We start from the raw sequence: 16,614 nt of genomic DNA on the forward strand, positions 1-16,614 counted from the left end.
ATAGGAATTTAAAAAAGGTATTACTGTCGACGTCAAAAGTATTTTAACATTGCAAATGAACTATAATATTTTTCAAGTTTATCTTTAGAGACATAAAACTAAAAACACTGTTTGAATCTAAACGGTTTATCCTCTAAAAGTGTTGCAACATTATACATTTAAGAAAACAACACCCATCAAATAAAAAAATATTAAGTTTTTGTGTTTATAAATCTTAGCACATTTCTAGTATTTACAACAAAAAACACAACCCTCCTTAGTGCCTTTTCTGAACGCACCTTTGATACAGGAGTTGGCCAAAATTTGAACTACGTTGCCCTGATTGGCTGATATTAAAACAGTGATGCATTGTGGTCGTAACATTTTCACGTGAGGGTTGTTAGTGGAATTTTACACGAGAGGTTGTTGCTGTCACGACTTTTCAATTTGGTAAGTACTTATTTCTCATTTATTGCGTGATTTAAATTCGGTAAATTAATTAGAATTTAATAAAGATTTTATATTTAACTTGCACCTAAAGTTTTTGCTTTTATTAATATGCTTTAACGTTACTAAGCAACTGTACACTTTTTAAATAAAGATGGTTAGATGGTGCCACTATCTGAAGAATGTTTTCGTTAATTCCGTTGTAGTTTAGAGTTTCCCTTGTATGACTATGGTTGGTGACAATACCATATGTTCTGTATGTTAGTACAGCTTAATAGCGTGTGTTTGAGTTTCCTTAGGTTTTGTTTTTGATGAATGTTTTTTGAATTATAATAAGGAAAATTTTGGTAGCAAACACTAAACAGTATGAACGTATCGTGTTAAAAATTAAATCTTTCAATTGGGTAGGCAACATGCAAAAAAGGAAAAATTAAATAACAAATATGTCAATAATAAAAACCAAATTTTAAACCAAAATTGTTTAATTTCTTATTTGTGGTCTAGATTTATTTTATAAACTTTTTTAATGGCTATGCAATATAATCCATGGGACCCAGTGGGCCATGGATTAAATAGTGAATTTCGTTTGACCAATTTCACCGGGCTAAAGGGATGAGGATGTAAAGTCCCTCAGAAAGTGCTGCTCAAATTTCTAGAGGGACTTGACGACTCAGAAACAACAAGTAAAAAAAATGAACTACAAGGTTTTACGACCCCCACTATCGGTAAGAAAAAGAAAATCAAAACGTTTTAGGGCCATGTCCACTGTCCAAATTCCAAAATTCAACTTTTCACAGCATGTTATGGTTTTGTCTAATTTTTTGTTAGTGGCACCATCTCTTTTCAGTTTTTTTTTGGTTCAATAAGTGGTAAAGCCATTTATTTCAGGTTATTACTTTGCTGATACTCCATAATGGCATCTCGACCAACATTTGATCCAGAACTGCATGGATTGGATAAGAAGTTTCGCCTGACAAAATATACAGGTAAATATCAGGATTCGAATATGGCATTGTTATTGTACCAAAAACTAAAATTTGTTAATTACTTTTATAGCATTATTTTTAGGCTTTTTAAAATACATAAAATGTTAATTTGAATTTAATTTTGTTTAGGTCTTCATGGAGGTGGATGTAAGGTTCCAAACTCAGTTTTAACAAAATTGTTGTCGGAAATAACACCAGGGCACCAGAATCATTACCAAGATGATCAGTTTTTAAATGGAATGATTATGCCAAGACTTGGTACTACATTTGAGGCGGCCCTATTATCATTTAAAACTCATTGAAATATACTTCAGTTTAATTTGGCAGTTTTTGTAATTATTCATTAGGATTATTTCCTGCTATGTATATATGCTGCCATAATTTGCATGTGATTCACCTATTATGGTTATTTTAATATTAAAGGACAACTGGACATGGCCTTAATATATTATTGTTTATATTTGAATAACATATTTAGTAGTTATATTTGTTGTATAATAATGAATAATTATCATTTCCTTTTTAAATTAAACAACTAAAATCTAATGATAATTATTCATACTTGCTAAGCTTTAATTAAGTTTGTTTTATAACTATTTTAACAACTGAATTTAATTTGAAGGTATTGGACTTGATTCTTGTATTATACCACTTAGATTTGGTGGACTATCTTTGCTGCAAACAACAGATTTTTTCTATCCATTAGTTGACGATCCCTATATGATGGTATGCATAAGTTCTTATGTGGCATACTCATATAAAAAATGCTTTTTAAATAACAGCTCTATTATAACTATAATTTTTTAAGGGTTATAACTGTTATATGATATTTTATATATAGGGTAAAATTGCCTGTGCCAATGTATTAAGTGACTTATATGCAATGGGAGTATCTGAATGTGACAATATGTTGATGTTACTGGGAGTTAGTTCCAAGTTTACTGAAAGAGAAAGAGATACCATTATACCTCTAATGATTCGTGGCTTTAAGGTAAGATTGTTACTGCAACAATACAATTTATTGTTAGCAATATTAAAATAGATTTGACGCACTAGAATTATGTTAATATTACTTAAACAAAATTTTATTTTATAAAAAAATGTGTTATGTGTTTGACATACATTTGTTATTAAGTTTTCTAATTTGACTTGCTGTTTTAACAGGATTGTGCAGAAGAAGGCGGTACTGCTATAACAGGAGGCCAGACTGTTTTAAATCCATGGTGTCTGATTGGTGGAGTTGCTACTGCAGTTTGCCAGCCTAACGAATTTATTATGTATGTATAAGATTATTAATATCTAAATAACATTGCATAATCTAAAAATTTTGACAATTATCGTTTTTATAACACTTGGTTTACTCGTTTTTTATGCCTATCGCGAGTAAAAAACTTAGTTTTTATTTAAAAAGGTTTGACAAGCTTACTTGACATTGTATATTTTTTACTAAATTGTAAAATAAATAATGTTTATATTATAGGCCAGATAATGCTGTACCAGGTGATGTCCTTGTTCTTACCAAACCACTAGGTACTCAAGTTGCTTGCAATGCACATCAATGGCTGGAACAACGTAACGATAAATGGAATAGAATAAAGCTTATTGTAGGGCAGGAGGATGTAGAGAAGGCTTACCAGGATGCTATGTTCAACATGGCACGCCTTAACCGCACAGGTGAAACTTGTATGATAATATGTGGTTTATTTTGTTTAGCGTATGGCCTGAGTAAGAATTTAACGAATGGCTTAAGTAAACTTTGGTTTTAAGTGTAATTGGAATTTTGGATTTACGCATGGTTTAAATCTTATGTAACACTATTATGACTAAAATAATATATTTGCATGCTTATTTTTAAATGTATGGCTAAATACATTTTTGATTTTTAAATTATTGTATTAAAATTTTTTTGAATTTTTTAGCTTGTAAAATTTTATTAAATTTGAAGTGGTAACTAGGGATGGGCCAATCGAATCCGAGTCCGAGTACTCGGCCCGAGTATTAAGCATATTTTAATACTCGTGCTCGTCGAGCATTTTTTAGTACTCGGACGCCGAGTAATAATTTGTCATTTAGGATCGTATACGATTTACTAAACATAAAAAACACAAGGTTTGCCTTTTTCTAATAATTTATAATCTACTCTCAATTATATTACGTTATTTAAGCAACAATTGCGCAACTAATACACTTTTTACTACACTTTTTTTACTAAATTTTACGCATAATAAATTTGAGACTTAAACATTTTCGTTTGGACTTAAAATGATATTGCTATCAGCGGTAAGTAGTTTTGCCAACGTTAAACCTTTTATAATCCATAAATACGTGTTTTTTGGCAAATTTTGCAGTTTTAAAATTATGCGGGAAAGATTCTCGTGAACAGTTATATACGTTTAAATGACGTCATAACCGAGTACTCGGACTCGGCCGAGTATCGCGACAAAATACTCGGGCTCGTCGAATCCGAGTAATTTGGATTTCAGCCCATCCCTAGTGGTAACCATACAAAATTATTTTTTTTTTAATTAATAATTTGATTCTATCCAGCTGCACAACTTATGCATCAGTTTAACAGTCATGGAGCAACCGATGTGACTGGATTTGGTATTTTGGGCCATGCCTCAAATCTTGCCAAACAACAACGCAATGACGTCAACTTTGTTATTCACAATTTACCCTGTATTGCTAAAATGGCTTCTATTGCAAAGGCTTGTGGAAACCTATTTGGACTTCTGCAAGGAACTTCCGCAGAAACATCTGGTAAGGATATTGTTAATTACTTTGTATATTGTTCTGCTATTTTAAAGAAAATAAATAACTTAAACTATTCACAAATGGTTTTTTAGTAAAGCACTTGATTTTTTGCCTATGGTAAAGATAGGTTTGCAATTCTTTTTATTAACGCTTGTTTTTTTTATATTTTTTAGGAGGTTTGTTAATTTGTTTGCCAAGAGAACAAGCTGCTAAATATTGTGCTGAAATAAAGAAAATTGAGGGACACCAAGCTTGGATTATTGGAATTGTTGAGAAAGGTAATAAACAATTAAATTCATGACAATTTTAATTTGTTTATATTTTTTTGATTGCCCAATTTTTTGTTTTAGGAAGCAAAACCGCCCGAATAATTGACAAACCTCGTGTAATTGAAGTTCAGACTTTAGAAGATGGTACGGTTCAAAGTGTTCCCCCCACAACTACACCAAGAAGAACAGTAAGTTTAACTCAGTCTAATACAATGGTTTAACTTTAAAATTTTACTTTTACGAGTTTATGTGTTTAAGTGGTCATTGGTAAAGTAGTTTGTGTGTGTAAGGTGCTTTAAAATGTGTATAAGGGTGCTTTAAACCATGTGATTAAAACAAAATACGTTACCAATATGTACCAAGTATAATACAGTATGCTAAATTATTTTATTTTTAATTAAGATTAAACCTCCAATAATGCAAGAGCAGGTCAAACCACAATTACCTATAATTCAACAAGAGGTAATTATAGGATTTTGTTCGAAGGATTTTTAAAATATTTGCTACCAAATTTTGTATTTGTTTAATTTTTATTTTGCATAACTAGGTTATTCCTATAGCCACCCTTTCTTCAAATCAACAACAAACCGAAACTGTAACCACCGAAATGGTGGAAGAAAGTGCCATTCAAAATGTCACCCAATTAACACCAGTGTCTATAAACGATCAGCAACAGTTGCAACAGGTAAAAAAACATTAACCATGAAATGTTTTTTATGTTGTATTAAGTGATTGTAAATATATATATATATATATATATATATAAGACCTGAGTAAATGATTACTATAGTCTATTTAATGTTGTGTTTAGTCTGTAGTTAACGGAATATAAAAGCATATTTTTTCTTGTTGTTAGATTGTACAAGATCAACAACAGCAACAATTCCAACAACACGAATTACAACAAGTTCAATTTGCCAACCACTAATCGAAGCCTACAGTTGACAAATAACATTTTTACATTGTTTTTACTGTACTTAATGCTTTTCATGCACAAATTTGGTGCTGGATGTTTTTGGACACAAATTGAGCAGCTTGTGTTATAAAAACTTTCAGCACAGTCCAATTATTTATAGCAGCTATGTGACGTTACAAGCCAGAAATTGCAAAATTTGCAACGGTTTGTATACTGATGGTTTGCTGCTACATTTAATGGACTACTTTTTTAATGATAGGGACTTGTTAGTTTATTTGTTTTCTATAAAAAATCATAAAATCAATCTTGAAAATATTGTACTTTATTATGACCAATAAAGAAAGTTATGTAAGAAATGTTTTGGATTTGTTTTAGTAAGTATAGGAGTGTTTTATTAAATTTAGGGCAATAGAAAGCTGCGTTATGGCCGATTTTCATTTAGTTAAAATGTTGCGCTTGAAGCACTTTTGTTAAGGTAAATCTTGAATTTAGTTTTTACCAATTTATTTTTTAATTAATTGCCCTCACTACGAATTTTTTCCAACAAATCTTACATAAAATTACGTCAGAATTCAAACCATACAAAATCTCAGTGTAAACTTTAAACGCGAAATCACAAATATTTTTTCGCTTAAAACTACAATTTAAACGCCATTTTTTCACGGTTTTAAAACCAGTAAAAGTCAAACCGCAAAAAAATGCATTTTAACCACCTTGATACGTCAATTTTAGTAAATCTTCACACGACAAAAGGTCGGTATCTACCCACATTTATTCCACCTTCCAATATACAGGGAGAGAACAACGCCTTTCGATAAGCAACTAAAACGTTAAAAACTCAACGCTGTCGTTGTGCTCAAAACAAGTTCTCTATACGAATAGTCTCAGCGCAGCCGCACGCCCCTGCTGCTCATCGTTGAAATACTTTGTTTGTATTATTTTGACGTCACACTCCGCTGCCCATAACTCACTTTGGCTGCCATCTTTAAATGATGACAGGAAATGAGTAAATAAGTATTCTGAGTTTTTATAGGTTGTTTTTAAATGTATTCACTCTTTGCCTATTGTTAATTTATTATTAGGATTGTAGGTTAATTAAGGCTTATTTTAAGGCTCCAGTTTAGGCTATATTATTGTTTCTTTGTGCCAGGAAATAGCGTTGTTAAATGTGGTTTACAATTTCTCAACGAAAGGGCTACGTTAATATTTTGTTGATCTAGCACTGCGTTATTGTTACATAAAAGATACATGTAGGGCGGCATTATTCTAAAATAGTTATAATAAACGTTATATGCAGTGTATTAGGAAACTAGTAGTGTAGTTATGTTGCTATTTTATATATCTGTTATTGTTTACAAACGAAAATAACAGACAAATGTCAGGCATATTTTAAAACGCATTTATAGTTATTTGTAAAGTTAAATTATTTAAAAGCACATTTATGTAGGACCAATAAATCTGTTATACTTAATAATAGTATGTTTATATATTTAGTAAACTAAGCAAATAAATGTGTTATATTACTTTTTTAACTTGAAAAAAAAACTTGATAAGTTAATTTTTTTTATTTATTTTAGACTTTATATTACATGATTTCATAAAAATTAACAAAATGTGGTAAATTAAATGGGGAATATGCTTCCCCACAGTTGTACTTTCTGGATCAATATTAAGGTGGATTTTACCCGAACCTTGTAATGGAGTTGATCTGGATTTACTTTAAGCTTTTGGATACAACTTATAAACAATTGAGGTGCAAATCAAATGATAAGCACAAAGCTAGGAATGACTACTACTTTGCAGCAAGAAATATGCTTGAAAAAAATGGCTGTCGGTTCTAAGTAAGTATTACTTATATTTGCCATCTATTCATCATTAAAATTATCATAGTTACAAATTGTTTGTATTATATATAATCAATTTTTAGCATTGAGAGCATTCAAGAAGTATCTGCAATAAATCACCAAATACAACAGGCCTGTCAAACACACGATGATGAACATTGTTTTGGATTGCCTTATCAGGTGATTTAAAAAAACCTTTTATTAGTAAAATTTACAACTGTCAACTCAAAAAATATATTGTAAATAGTGTATTGTTATACTGCCTAAGATGTACCACTTTCCTACCAAAAATGTTTCTGTTATGCATACCATATAATGATTAGCAAATATATACAGTTAAAAATGGTTTTTATTTACTACCTTATTTGGTAAGGAGATAAACTAAAATTTTTGTGTATATATGATTTAGGATCATAATTATGGAGCCCCTCCCCCAGTTAGACAATCAACACCACCACCCTTGTCCCACCAATACTCATCCATTCTTCTTAAATCTAATTTGTTAAACGGAAATGCCTCATATCATGATGTTCTACAAGTTGATAAAAATGGTTTGGTACCTCCAAATCGTAACAATACAAATTCGATTCCAATTTCAAATTCTCTGCCAATCCAAAACGGTCGGTGTTTTTTTTTTTTTTTTTTTTTGTAATAAATTTTTGTACTATATATATACCATGTTTTCAGTGTTGTTATGTTGTATGTAATATACTTTTAAATGTTATTTTCTATGTAGGAATTAATCATGCTGGAACCTCAAAAAACAACTCGAATTATGGATTACCAAACAATGTTAATGGATTATCTAACAACTTTAATGAAGTTAAAAAATTGGAAGATGTAACGCGATGTATTTGTGGGTAAGTTAATATTGTGATTAATGTCCTGTGTAAATTTTAAATACTGTTTAATAAAAGAGCTATATATAATTTTTCAATTTTATGCAAAGGTTTACTCATGATGATGGCTATATGATATGTTGTGATCGATGTGCTGTATGGCAACATATTGACTGTATGAACATCAACAGAAACAATATACCTGAAACCTATTTATGTGACTATTGCAATCCAAGGTAAATCAATATGTTAGATTTGTTTTTAGAAAACAGATTGTTTAAAACTAACTTACGCTATAATAATCCTGTTTTGGCACAGAAAATTAAATAAAGAACAAGCGAAACTGCTTCAAGCAAGAAAAAAGGAAGATTTATCAAGTAAGTTAAAACTGTTTTGTATAGAGAACATATCTAAAACCACATTGCTTATTGTTAAATAAAATAATTTATTTGTGTAGTGTTGTCTGAATTGGAAAGCAGCGATATGGATACTGGCGATGAAAAGGACTTGCCTTCATACACTGCCGTGCAATCCACCCCAACCAGTTTAACTATAACTTCAAATCGTGGTAATAAAAAAAACGAAGGGGTAACAGGCAAAAAACGAAAACGAAGCAAAGACGATAAACATGCAGGCAAACGGGTATGTGGTGATTAATCCCAGTGTTGTTTATTGTTTTGATTATCACTATAAACAATCCTAATTGTTTGTTATAAATGTTAGGCAAATGTTTATTATCAATCGTAAATATGTTTATTATCACTTCTTTCCTTATTTATTTAGACAAATAGCACTGAAAAAAAGCAGGCCAGGTCACGTTCAAAGGTAATATTTTTACCATTTCTATTTTTCCTGTTTATTTTTGTTGTGAATAATTTATTTTGCATCACTTAATTATATATTTTTTGTTGTTAGTCGTCATGTACAGATAGCATTGATGAAGACTTTATGGGAATAAGTTTTGCTTGGGAAAGAAAACTAAGGTAAGTTTAACTAATATATATATAAGATTTAATTTTTGAATGCTCTAAACAATCTATCTTGTCTTCAGTGTAATAATCAATATTTTGTTCTAGTTTACATATAAGTATATTGAAGTAGACTATTTTATAAAATAAAGCTGATTTAAAATAGAATAATATCAAAAAATAAAAGTTTGCTTTAAATAATTAATTTCAATTTATATTTAATGGAATTAGGGAATGGAAAGAAATTTATAGAGAAATCGAAAATAGTTCGCACACATCAGAATTATTACAGGCAGTCTTGACATCATCATCGAAACTTCCAAACCACAAAAATATTGAGGAAAATGTATTGTTTAAACTTCATAAACAACTAGTAAAGGTATAAGCAACTTAAATTTGATATTTTTTTAAATTTTGTTTTAATAAGTGTGTTTAAAAAGCAAGTATATATATATATTGTAATAAGGCATAGCAATATGTTGTTAGGTCCCTATGTTAATGTTATATTGGACTTATTTAAATTTTGACCTCAAATTTTTTACTAGGTTAATCAGTTGCGTAACAAATTGGTTGCGATAGAGGATATTCCTGTAAAACAACCTGTTATTGAAGTAAAAGGATCTTACATGCTTTCAAAACAATCTGAAGTTACCAGCAACACTCAGTTTAAAAAGTAAGTGCAAAATAACCTTAAAATTTCTTTTTTAAGCTTTATTGTGTTACTTAAAATGGGAACCTATTGTTTAATATATGTGTATGTGTTTAGACCCTATCCATATGTGTTTCATTACAATGGGTTTGATGGATTAGAAATTACAGTTGATTCTAGAACATCTGGAAACATATCAAGATTTTTAAGAAGGTCTTGTTGCCCAAACTGTGAGGTAAATAACATAGTTAAATTTAATAATTTTTTATATTATTGACTTAGCTACGTTTTTATTACATTCTTTTACTTAATTTTAGATCCAGCATGTAATAGAAAACAAGAAGTTACATTTATTTGTTGTTACAAAACAAAATATAACCAGAGGAAATGAAATAACCATACCCTTTGATTTCAAATACCAAAACTGGTAATTTTTTATCTGATTTTCAACAATTTTGATAACAACATAGATTATTCTACTTTTGTGGTTAACCAACTAAAAAATAAATGTTGAAATTATATTTTTAGTCAGTATAATGTTGATTGCGCCTGCTCAAGATTCAAGGAATGTCCTGTGTATAAATTTACAAATATGAGGATACAAATGTAAGTAAAAAATTAATTATTATGGAAAAAGTAAAAATTATAGATAAGAGTTAGAATCAAATTATTGAATTTTTTATTTTTTTTCTCAGGGAGCACAAATTAAAATCAAAAAGTGAAAACCGTCGACTATCACCTTTACGATTATCGTTAAATCGAATTCATTCAGGAGAGGTAAGTAACAAGCTTATATTTTATGACTTTTATTGATTATTTACTTAAATTTGTTCTATGATTTAGTCAAATGGTTACACAAGCTCAGAACATGATTCACATTTACACGAAGCAGAATCTGAAGAAAATCAAAGAAAAAAGGTAGAAAAGTTTAATTAAAATATTAAATTTCGAAAATCAAAGATTATTTGCATATAGAACTAAATGTGTTTTAAATATTCAAATTTTAAATTTTTTTCAGTCAAGAGAAGAGAGAAAAATGGAGGCTTACATTCGTCAGATAGAAAAGATGGAAAAGTTAGAAAAAAAGCGAGAACAACAGCACTTACTTTCACCAACTGACAATAACTCCAAAGATGGCTTGACATCCCCATTCAGTTCCTCATTAAATGCAGTAAATACAAAAAAAAATTAATAAACTTTATCTTTACATAGAGCTAAGTAGTTTAATACTGGAATTGCTTGTTTTATAGGATCATACTCACTCTAATTCTCTTGATTCACATGCTTCAGTTGTAACCCCAGCTCGCAGAGTAATAAGGTAAAACTCACAACATATTAATTATTTATGTAAAAGTTTAAGAGATAATATAAAATTAAATTTTTTTGACTGTTCAAATATTTATGCATTATAGTATACTAAACAATGAACTGATAGTAAAATTTATTTTAGACGAAAATCTGGTCGTGGAGGTCGTCGCCAAGCACGCAGGGGTCGTAACCTTTCTATGGAAGGGGTAACATCTCCCCTTACAAACCTCATAGAATCAGACTCAAATCATTCATGCGATTTGGATCATGCAAATCATTTCCATATTCCTTTATTTTCAAGTGCGTCTCCTTTAACGACTAACACACCAACAACGGGAATTTCCGTTAAGGCTGTTCCAAGTCTGGATGTAAGTCAAGCAACAACACTTCTTGGAAGGACTCCATCAATAAGTAGCATTACTTCCGCAACACCAAACGATTATTCAGTGTCTAAAAATGCTAATAACAAACCTCAACAAAGCGAAACACAGATGCTTACTAATGCAGCGGAGTTACCTGGCTTAAAACAATCCTCAGACACGGTTTCAAATGTTACTGAAAGTCTACCAGACAATCCTCACACAAGTTGTGTTAACTTGTCAGCCGATTCTCCTGATTCCAAAACAGAAATTAGTCCCAAACCTTCACTACCTCTTGTTAAAACTGCAACTGAAGGGCAACCTGTCACAAATGTAAGCAAAACTGTTTCAGCAGACCCGTCTGCAAGTATAGTGCTTTCAGAAGATGTGGCATCTACAAGTAAAAAACCTTCTAGTGTAACAGAAGAAACCCCCAAAGCAAGCACTTCTCGTAGAGGGAATATGTTAGAGGCAGTAAAAAAGCCAAAAGTAAAGCCTTGGGATTATAAACCTGGTACACCAAATGGCCAAGTTCATATTGGGGCAGTAAGAGGGGAGAGGAAATATTTACCACACTCTGGCACATACCTTAAAAAGGTAAAAATTTTGACTTTTTGTGTAGTTTGTTGCTAAATTAAGAATGCTTATGCTAATTTATAAAAACTTCACAACTATTATTTTAAAATTTAATGTGTATTATTTTGTTTATCGTAGCATTGGTTAACAAAGGCATTTAATGAAAGTCTGGTATTCTACGGTCCAATAAACAACCCTGAAAAACCTGAACCAGCCCCAATTACTAAACCCACGATTAAATCATTCAAAAAACAACTGATACTCAACTTTACAACAACTGAAACCAACAAAAATGAACCCGCAACAAAAGATTTAATTGGCACTAATGACACTGAAAGTATTGACGAACTAAGTGCCCAAGCACCTCTTAATAAACCTGATCTGTTACCTTCTGTCCCTGAGCAACTAAACACGCATTCAAATCTCCCTGTAATTGAATATGAGGTATGTAACAGTTTACTAACTAACACTTAACTTAGGCATGGTTGGTGTAATTGTGATAATGCATGGCATTATATAACAGTCATCAAGTCATATTTATTAACTACCAGAAGGTAATTACTAAACATAAAAGCATGCTTTGCCAGGCAATATAACTCTAACTGCAGAATAACATTGCAATATGTAACGCAGCTGTTTTATAATATTTACATTTAATGGCTATAAGTCTTAGTTGTGTGTCGCTAAAAATCCAACTTGAAATTGGGTTCTATATTTTTGCGGGCAATTTTTTAGAATTTATCCGATGATGATGATGATGATTGTGAAGAAAATATCCAAATCGTTGAGCCAGAATTATTAATAGAGGTTTGTTGTAGCAGATTTTGCTTGTGCCGTTGATTAGCTTTATGTTAATTTACCTGTATGCTCTTTGTTATAGATTTTTTAATAAAATTAACTAAAATATATAATTTTTTATGAATTTTTAGTGTAAAAACAAAGTTGAATATTTTTAGAGCTTTGCAATTGATTTTATTATGTTTATTTTTTGATATTATTTAAAGTATACGAACTTATTATAAGAAGGCTAAACACTGTTTTAGGTAGAATCGCCTGGGGCGATATTAAATTTAAGTTTATATCGTGCATGTTTATCGACAAATAATTACGAATTTATTTTTTCTCAGCATGTAGCATGGATATTTATATGTAAATTGTTATCAAAAAAATTCACACTAACTCTAATTAACAAATTTTATTTAAAATATTTTTTTATGTTATTCTATATTAAAAAATAACATATTTTAATCAATTGAAAAAGATTATTTTTAACATTTGTTTATATAAAGAATAACATTTACTATACATACAATTATTCTTGTGTTAAAATTTTGACAATTTTATATAGATATATTTTAAATGTTTTTAACCTTTTAGAGTGCAGATCAAATCTCTGATAACAAGACAAATGAGGATATTGTTAGTGATGTTGCCAAACCACTTACACTTAGTAATGAAGAGTTATTATCTTCAACTACAAAAAAGAAGGTAATTTTTAAATCTTTAAAATATATATAAATTTTGGTTTGGTGTCTATGTGTTATACCTAATATCTGCTTAAAAGTTAATCTACAATGGATTCTGTATGTTTTATATGCTGTGTTATAAGCTATAATGTGCTTAAAATTATTGTAAATAATTGGCACTTTTGTGTGGCATGATTATAAGCTATACCGGATTATTATTTCTTTTATTTCTGCTGCCTACTTGTTTGATATTTATTAAGTTTAAATTTTACTTTTCAGGTTTCTTTACAAGAATATTTAAAAAGAAGTAAAGAAAGTGGCTCCACAACTACCCCAACCTCACAAAAACCAAGTAAAAATGTTACTGAGAAAACCGATTTTCAGCATAACAAAACTATTACAAAACCGACCGAAGTGAAAAAATCGGTTCCAAAATCGACCGAAAAAACTTGTGTAATTCACAAGAGTAAACCGCCAGTAACTAAAGCCTTAACAAATCCACAAGTTAAGCAAAGTATTGTAAACAAGAACTTATCGTCGATAAGTACGAACATTTCTAGTACACCTTTAGGTGGTAAACCCATTGAGGCAATTAAACAAAACAACATAAACAATTTGAAATCTCCAAAACTTAAAAGGCAAGTTTTTTAAAAAAATAATCTCCAATATAGTAAGATGTTATTATACACAATTTTTTTTTTAAATTTGATTTTTGTTTTTAATTTTTTTTTTTTTTTTTAGGTCAATTTCAAACGACAAAACCTCAAATGCGAAAGTTATCGAAGGGTTGAGTCAAGTTCTTGAATCGGTTGTTGGAAGTGGCAAGGGAATTGCAAGCTTGAATCAAATATCTGATAAAGTTTTAGACATGGCCAAAAAGTTAATCAAAAATGAGGGTATGGCTTCTAAACATGTACTTTAAAGTTGCCCAAAAATTGAACAATTTTTTTTTAATCTTGTTTTTTTTTATAATACTTATTTGTATTTTCTAGCAATTTCCAAACAACACAACAACGTTAGCAGAGCCTACAGCGACACTACAAGAACAATTCCAAACGATATTTATTACGCAAATAAATCAAATCTAGATCACCCAACTAAAACTTCCCAAGACAGAGTGCGATGGTCGTCAAAGAACAGCAGTCCAGCACGCAAAGAAAGCCCGGTGTATACTAGAACTAATTCAGTGCACGATCACAGAAAAATACATGTAACACAATCGGCTAGAAATTCTAGTCAAGCTAGTCCTGTTACACCGATCAATTCACCACGATCGTCGAGACACTCTGGATTAAATTCACCATCAACGCCAAAGATTCATGACAATCAATTAGGGCAGAGAGTGGAAAGGGACAGTACCTCAACAAGAGGGAGTAAGTATTTTTGTTGTTTGTTTTTGCTATCCAAGGCAGTCAAATTCCAGCTGTTTTTTTAATAAATTGCTGAGCCAATTCCTTGGTACAATAACCAACCTGTTGCTTTGTTCAATTTAAAACCTGACTCTAGGTTTTACTTTGAAAAAGCAATGGTCACATGCCTGTTATAGTAATCTCAAAATTTTTCTGGTTTTAATTTTAAAAAATTCTTTTTTTAGGTTTTGAAATAGAATCTACAAGATCTCGGCACAACAGTGGGACATCTACGGGAAGTAGTAGCACTATGTCTAGATCACCTCGAAGAGTAAGTGTTTAAAGTTACTATAAAATACCAACATTAACCGATGATTTAGTATTAAATTTTAAAATATGGACCAAAATTTATGTTTTTAATTTGTTAAAACTTATTTAGGATCATTATAATTCCTACAAACAAGAAAGATCACGAGAGCCATCCATCCAAAAACCATGCACCCCAACTATATCCTCCCAACCCATTCCATCGTTGATCCGAAGCTCAGGTGCCCGAGTACCCCAAGTTATCTACAATCGAAGATCCTCACCCGTAAGCACATCACCCCCTGTTCACTGGAGCGAATCACCGAACGACTCTTGGGCTCACTCTTCGCGGAGCAATGATCATTATTATCATAACAACAATCCCTCACCCACTCCTCCAGAGCAGGATTACAGAAGCGGGAAACATCATCATTTGGAGAGATTTGAATCCTGGCCTCCTCCGAGAGATAAAAACGAACGATCTGGTCACAGACCCATTCAAAAATCAAACCATTACTATCACCCTTACCCGAATGATGGAAGAGGGGGTTATTACTCAAGGGATAACCACAGGACACCAAGTCCTGGCCCCCAACGGCATTCACCCATGGATTACTACGGTAAACCCCCTAGTAGTGATAGTTACCGGTCTAAATATTACCACCCCGATCACCACCGGCGATAAAATTTCGGGCCCCAGTTATTTTTGCAACCTCAGGGAAAAAAGGGCGCATGTTTACGCATATAAAGTGCCACTGTACATATAAAGGACCTTTATTTAACTTGTTGTGGAATTGTTGTTTTTTTTTCTGCTGCAAAAAATCGTTTTTATTTTCTTCTGTAAAATGTCGCTTTGGATTAAAAGCTACAATATTTCTTCTTTTTTTTTTCTGTTTTTTTAATCAAAATTTGTTTTTAGTTTGTTTCTTTAAGGTGTTTTTGGCATCTAAAAATTATTTTTTTCCTTTTATATAAATTGGTAAAATACCAATTAAACGGGAAAACAATATTTTCATTTTGGACTATTAAAATTAAAATGCGGAAAATTTATTTTTTTTCAAATAAATCTTGTTTTTTTTTTGATTTTCCTTTACTCATTTCAAAAAATATTTTATTTTTTTATCATTAATAATAATATATGATAATGTTATATTGTAGTTCCACAAATGCATGCTATTGCTTAACTCTTATTAAAATCTTTATTATTTAATAAAAAGTGGAATTAATATTTAAAAATAAAGAAGCAGAATGACGAAGAAATCTTCTACCTCTAATTACCTTGTGTGGTTTGAATGTCGTAATCTTTTGGGCTAATTTTTGTGTATTAAATCTGAAATTCCAGCTGCTAATAATAATATACTACACACATAATAATAACGGTTTGCCAACTAAAATTATTAAAAGAACACTGCCTTGTTTTGTTTACGGCGATTTTCTAACATTCTTGTTTTTTCATGAGTGTAATGTAGAGTAGTAGGTTTTTCTTGTTTTTTTTTGATTATAGAAATTGAAAAAGTGATTTTGTGATTTCAAAGTTTTTTCACTTTAAATTAAAAGTTCAGTTCTTTAGCTCATTTGGATTCGAAATAAACTTAATGT

At 30.6% G+C, this 16,614-nt stretch overlaps 2 protein-coding genes across 3 annotated transcripts; both read left to right on the forward strand.

Moving 5' to 3' along the window:
• Positions 1–376: 376 nt before the first annotated feature.
• LOC145746262 (selenide, water dikinase 1-like) lies at positions 377–5,701 on the forward strand. Of its 2 annotated transcripts, XM_082564503.1 has the most exons (13): positions 377–429; positions 1,315–1,412; positions 1,542–1,670; positions 2,035–2,138; positions 2,254–2,403; positions 2,577–2,689; positions 2,893–3,086; positions 3,960–4,172; positions 4,340–4,444; positions 4,517–4,623; positions 4,838–4,897; positions 4,983–5,120; positions 5,292–5,701. In XM_082564503.1, exons 2-13 carry the CDS (start codon positions 1,340–1,342, stop codon positions 5,361–5,363), a joined length of 1,458 nt encoding a protein of 485 aa, XP_082420629.1. In that variant the 5' UTR covers positions 377–429; positions 1,315–1,339; the 3' UTR covers positions 5,364–5,701. The 2 variants fall into 2 exon arrangements, with proteins under 2 accessions (XP_082420629.1, XP_082420631.1); XM_082564505.1 differs by lacking the exons at positions 377–429; positions 1,315–1,412; positions 1,542–1,670 and adding an exon at positions 690–1,151.
• A 1,231-nt stretch (positions 5,702–6,932) lies between these two features.
• On the forward strand, positions 6,933–16,610 carry LOC145746261 (uncharacterized). Its single transcript, XM_082564502.1, has 27 exons — positions 6,933–7,192; positions 7,279–7,375; positions 7,605–7,815; positions 7,932–8,055; positions 8,145–8,270; positions 8,353–8,411; positions 8,492–8,676; positions 8,818–8,859; positions 8,950–9,017; positions 9,234–9,381; positions 9,548–9,675; positions 9,769–9,886; positions 9,969–10,078; positions 10,180–10,257; positions 10,347–10,428; positions 10,495–10,569; positions 10,670–10,822; positions 10,902–10,969; positions 11,102–11,915; positions 12,033–12,338; positions 12,630–12,701; positions 13,272–13,382; positions 13,640–13,998; positions 14,102–14,256; positions 14,353–14,733; positions 14,955–15,040; positions 15,149–16,610. The coding sequence occupies exons 1-27, from the start codon at positions 7,116–7,118 to the stop codon at positions 15,698–15,700; spliced, it is 4,785 nt and encodes a 1,594-aa protein (XP_082420628.1). The 5' UTR covers positions 6,933–7,115; the 3' UTR covers positions 15,701–16,610.
• The last annotated feature ends 4 nt before the right edge of the window (positions 16,611–16,614 follow it).

Source organism: Corella eumyota, chromosome 3, assembly GCF_963082875.1.
Source record: "Corella eumyota chromosome 3, kaCorEumy4.1, whole genome shotgun sequence".
NCBI lineage: Eukaryota > Metazoa > Chordata > Ascidiacea > Phlebobranchia > Corellidae > Corella > Corella eumyota.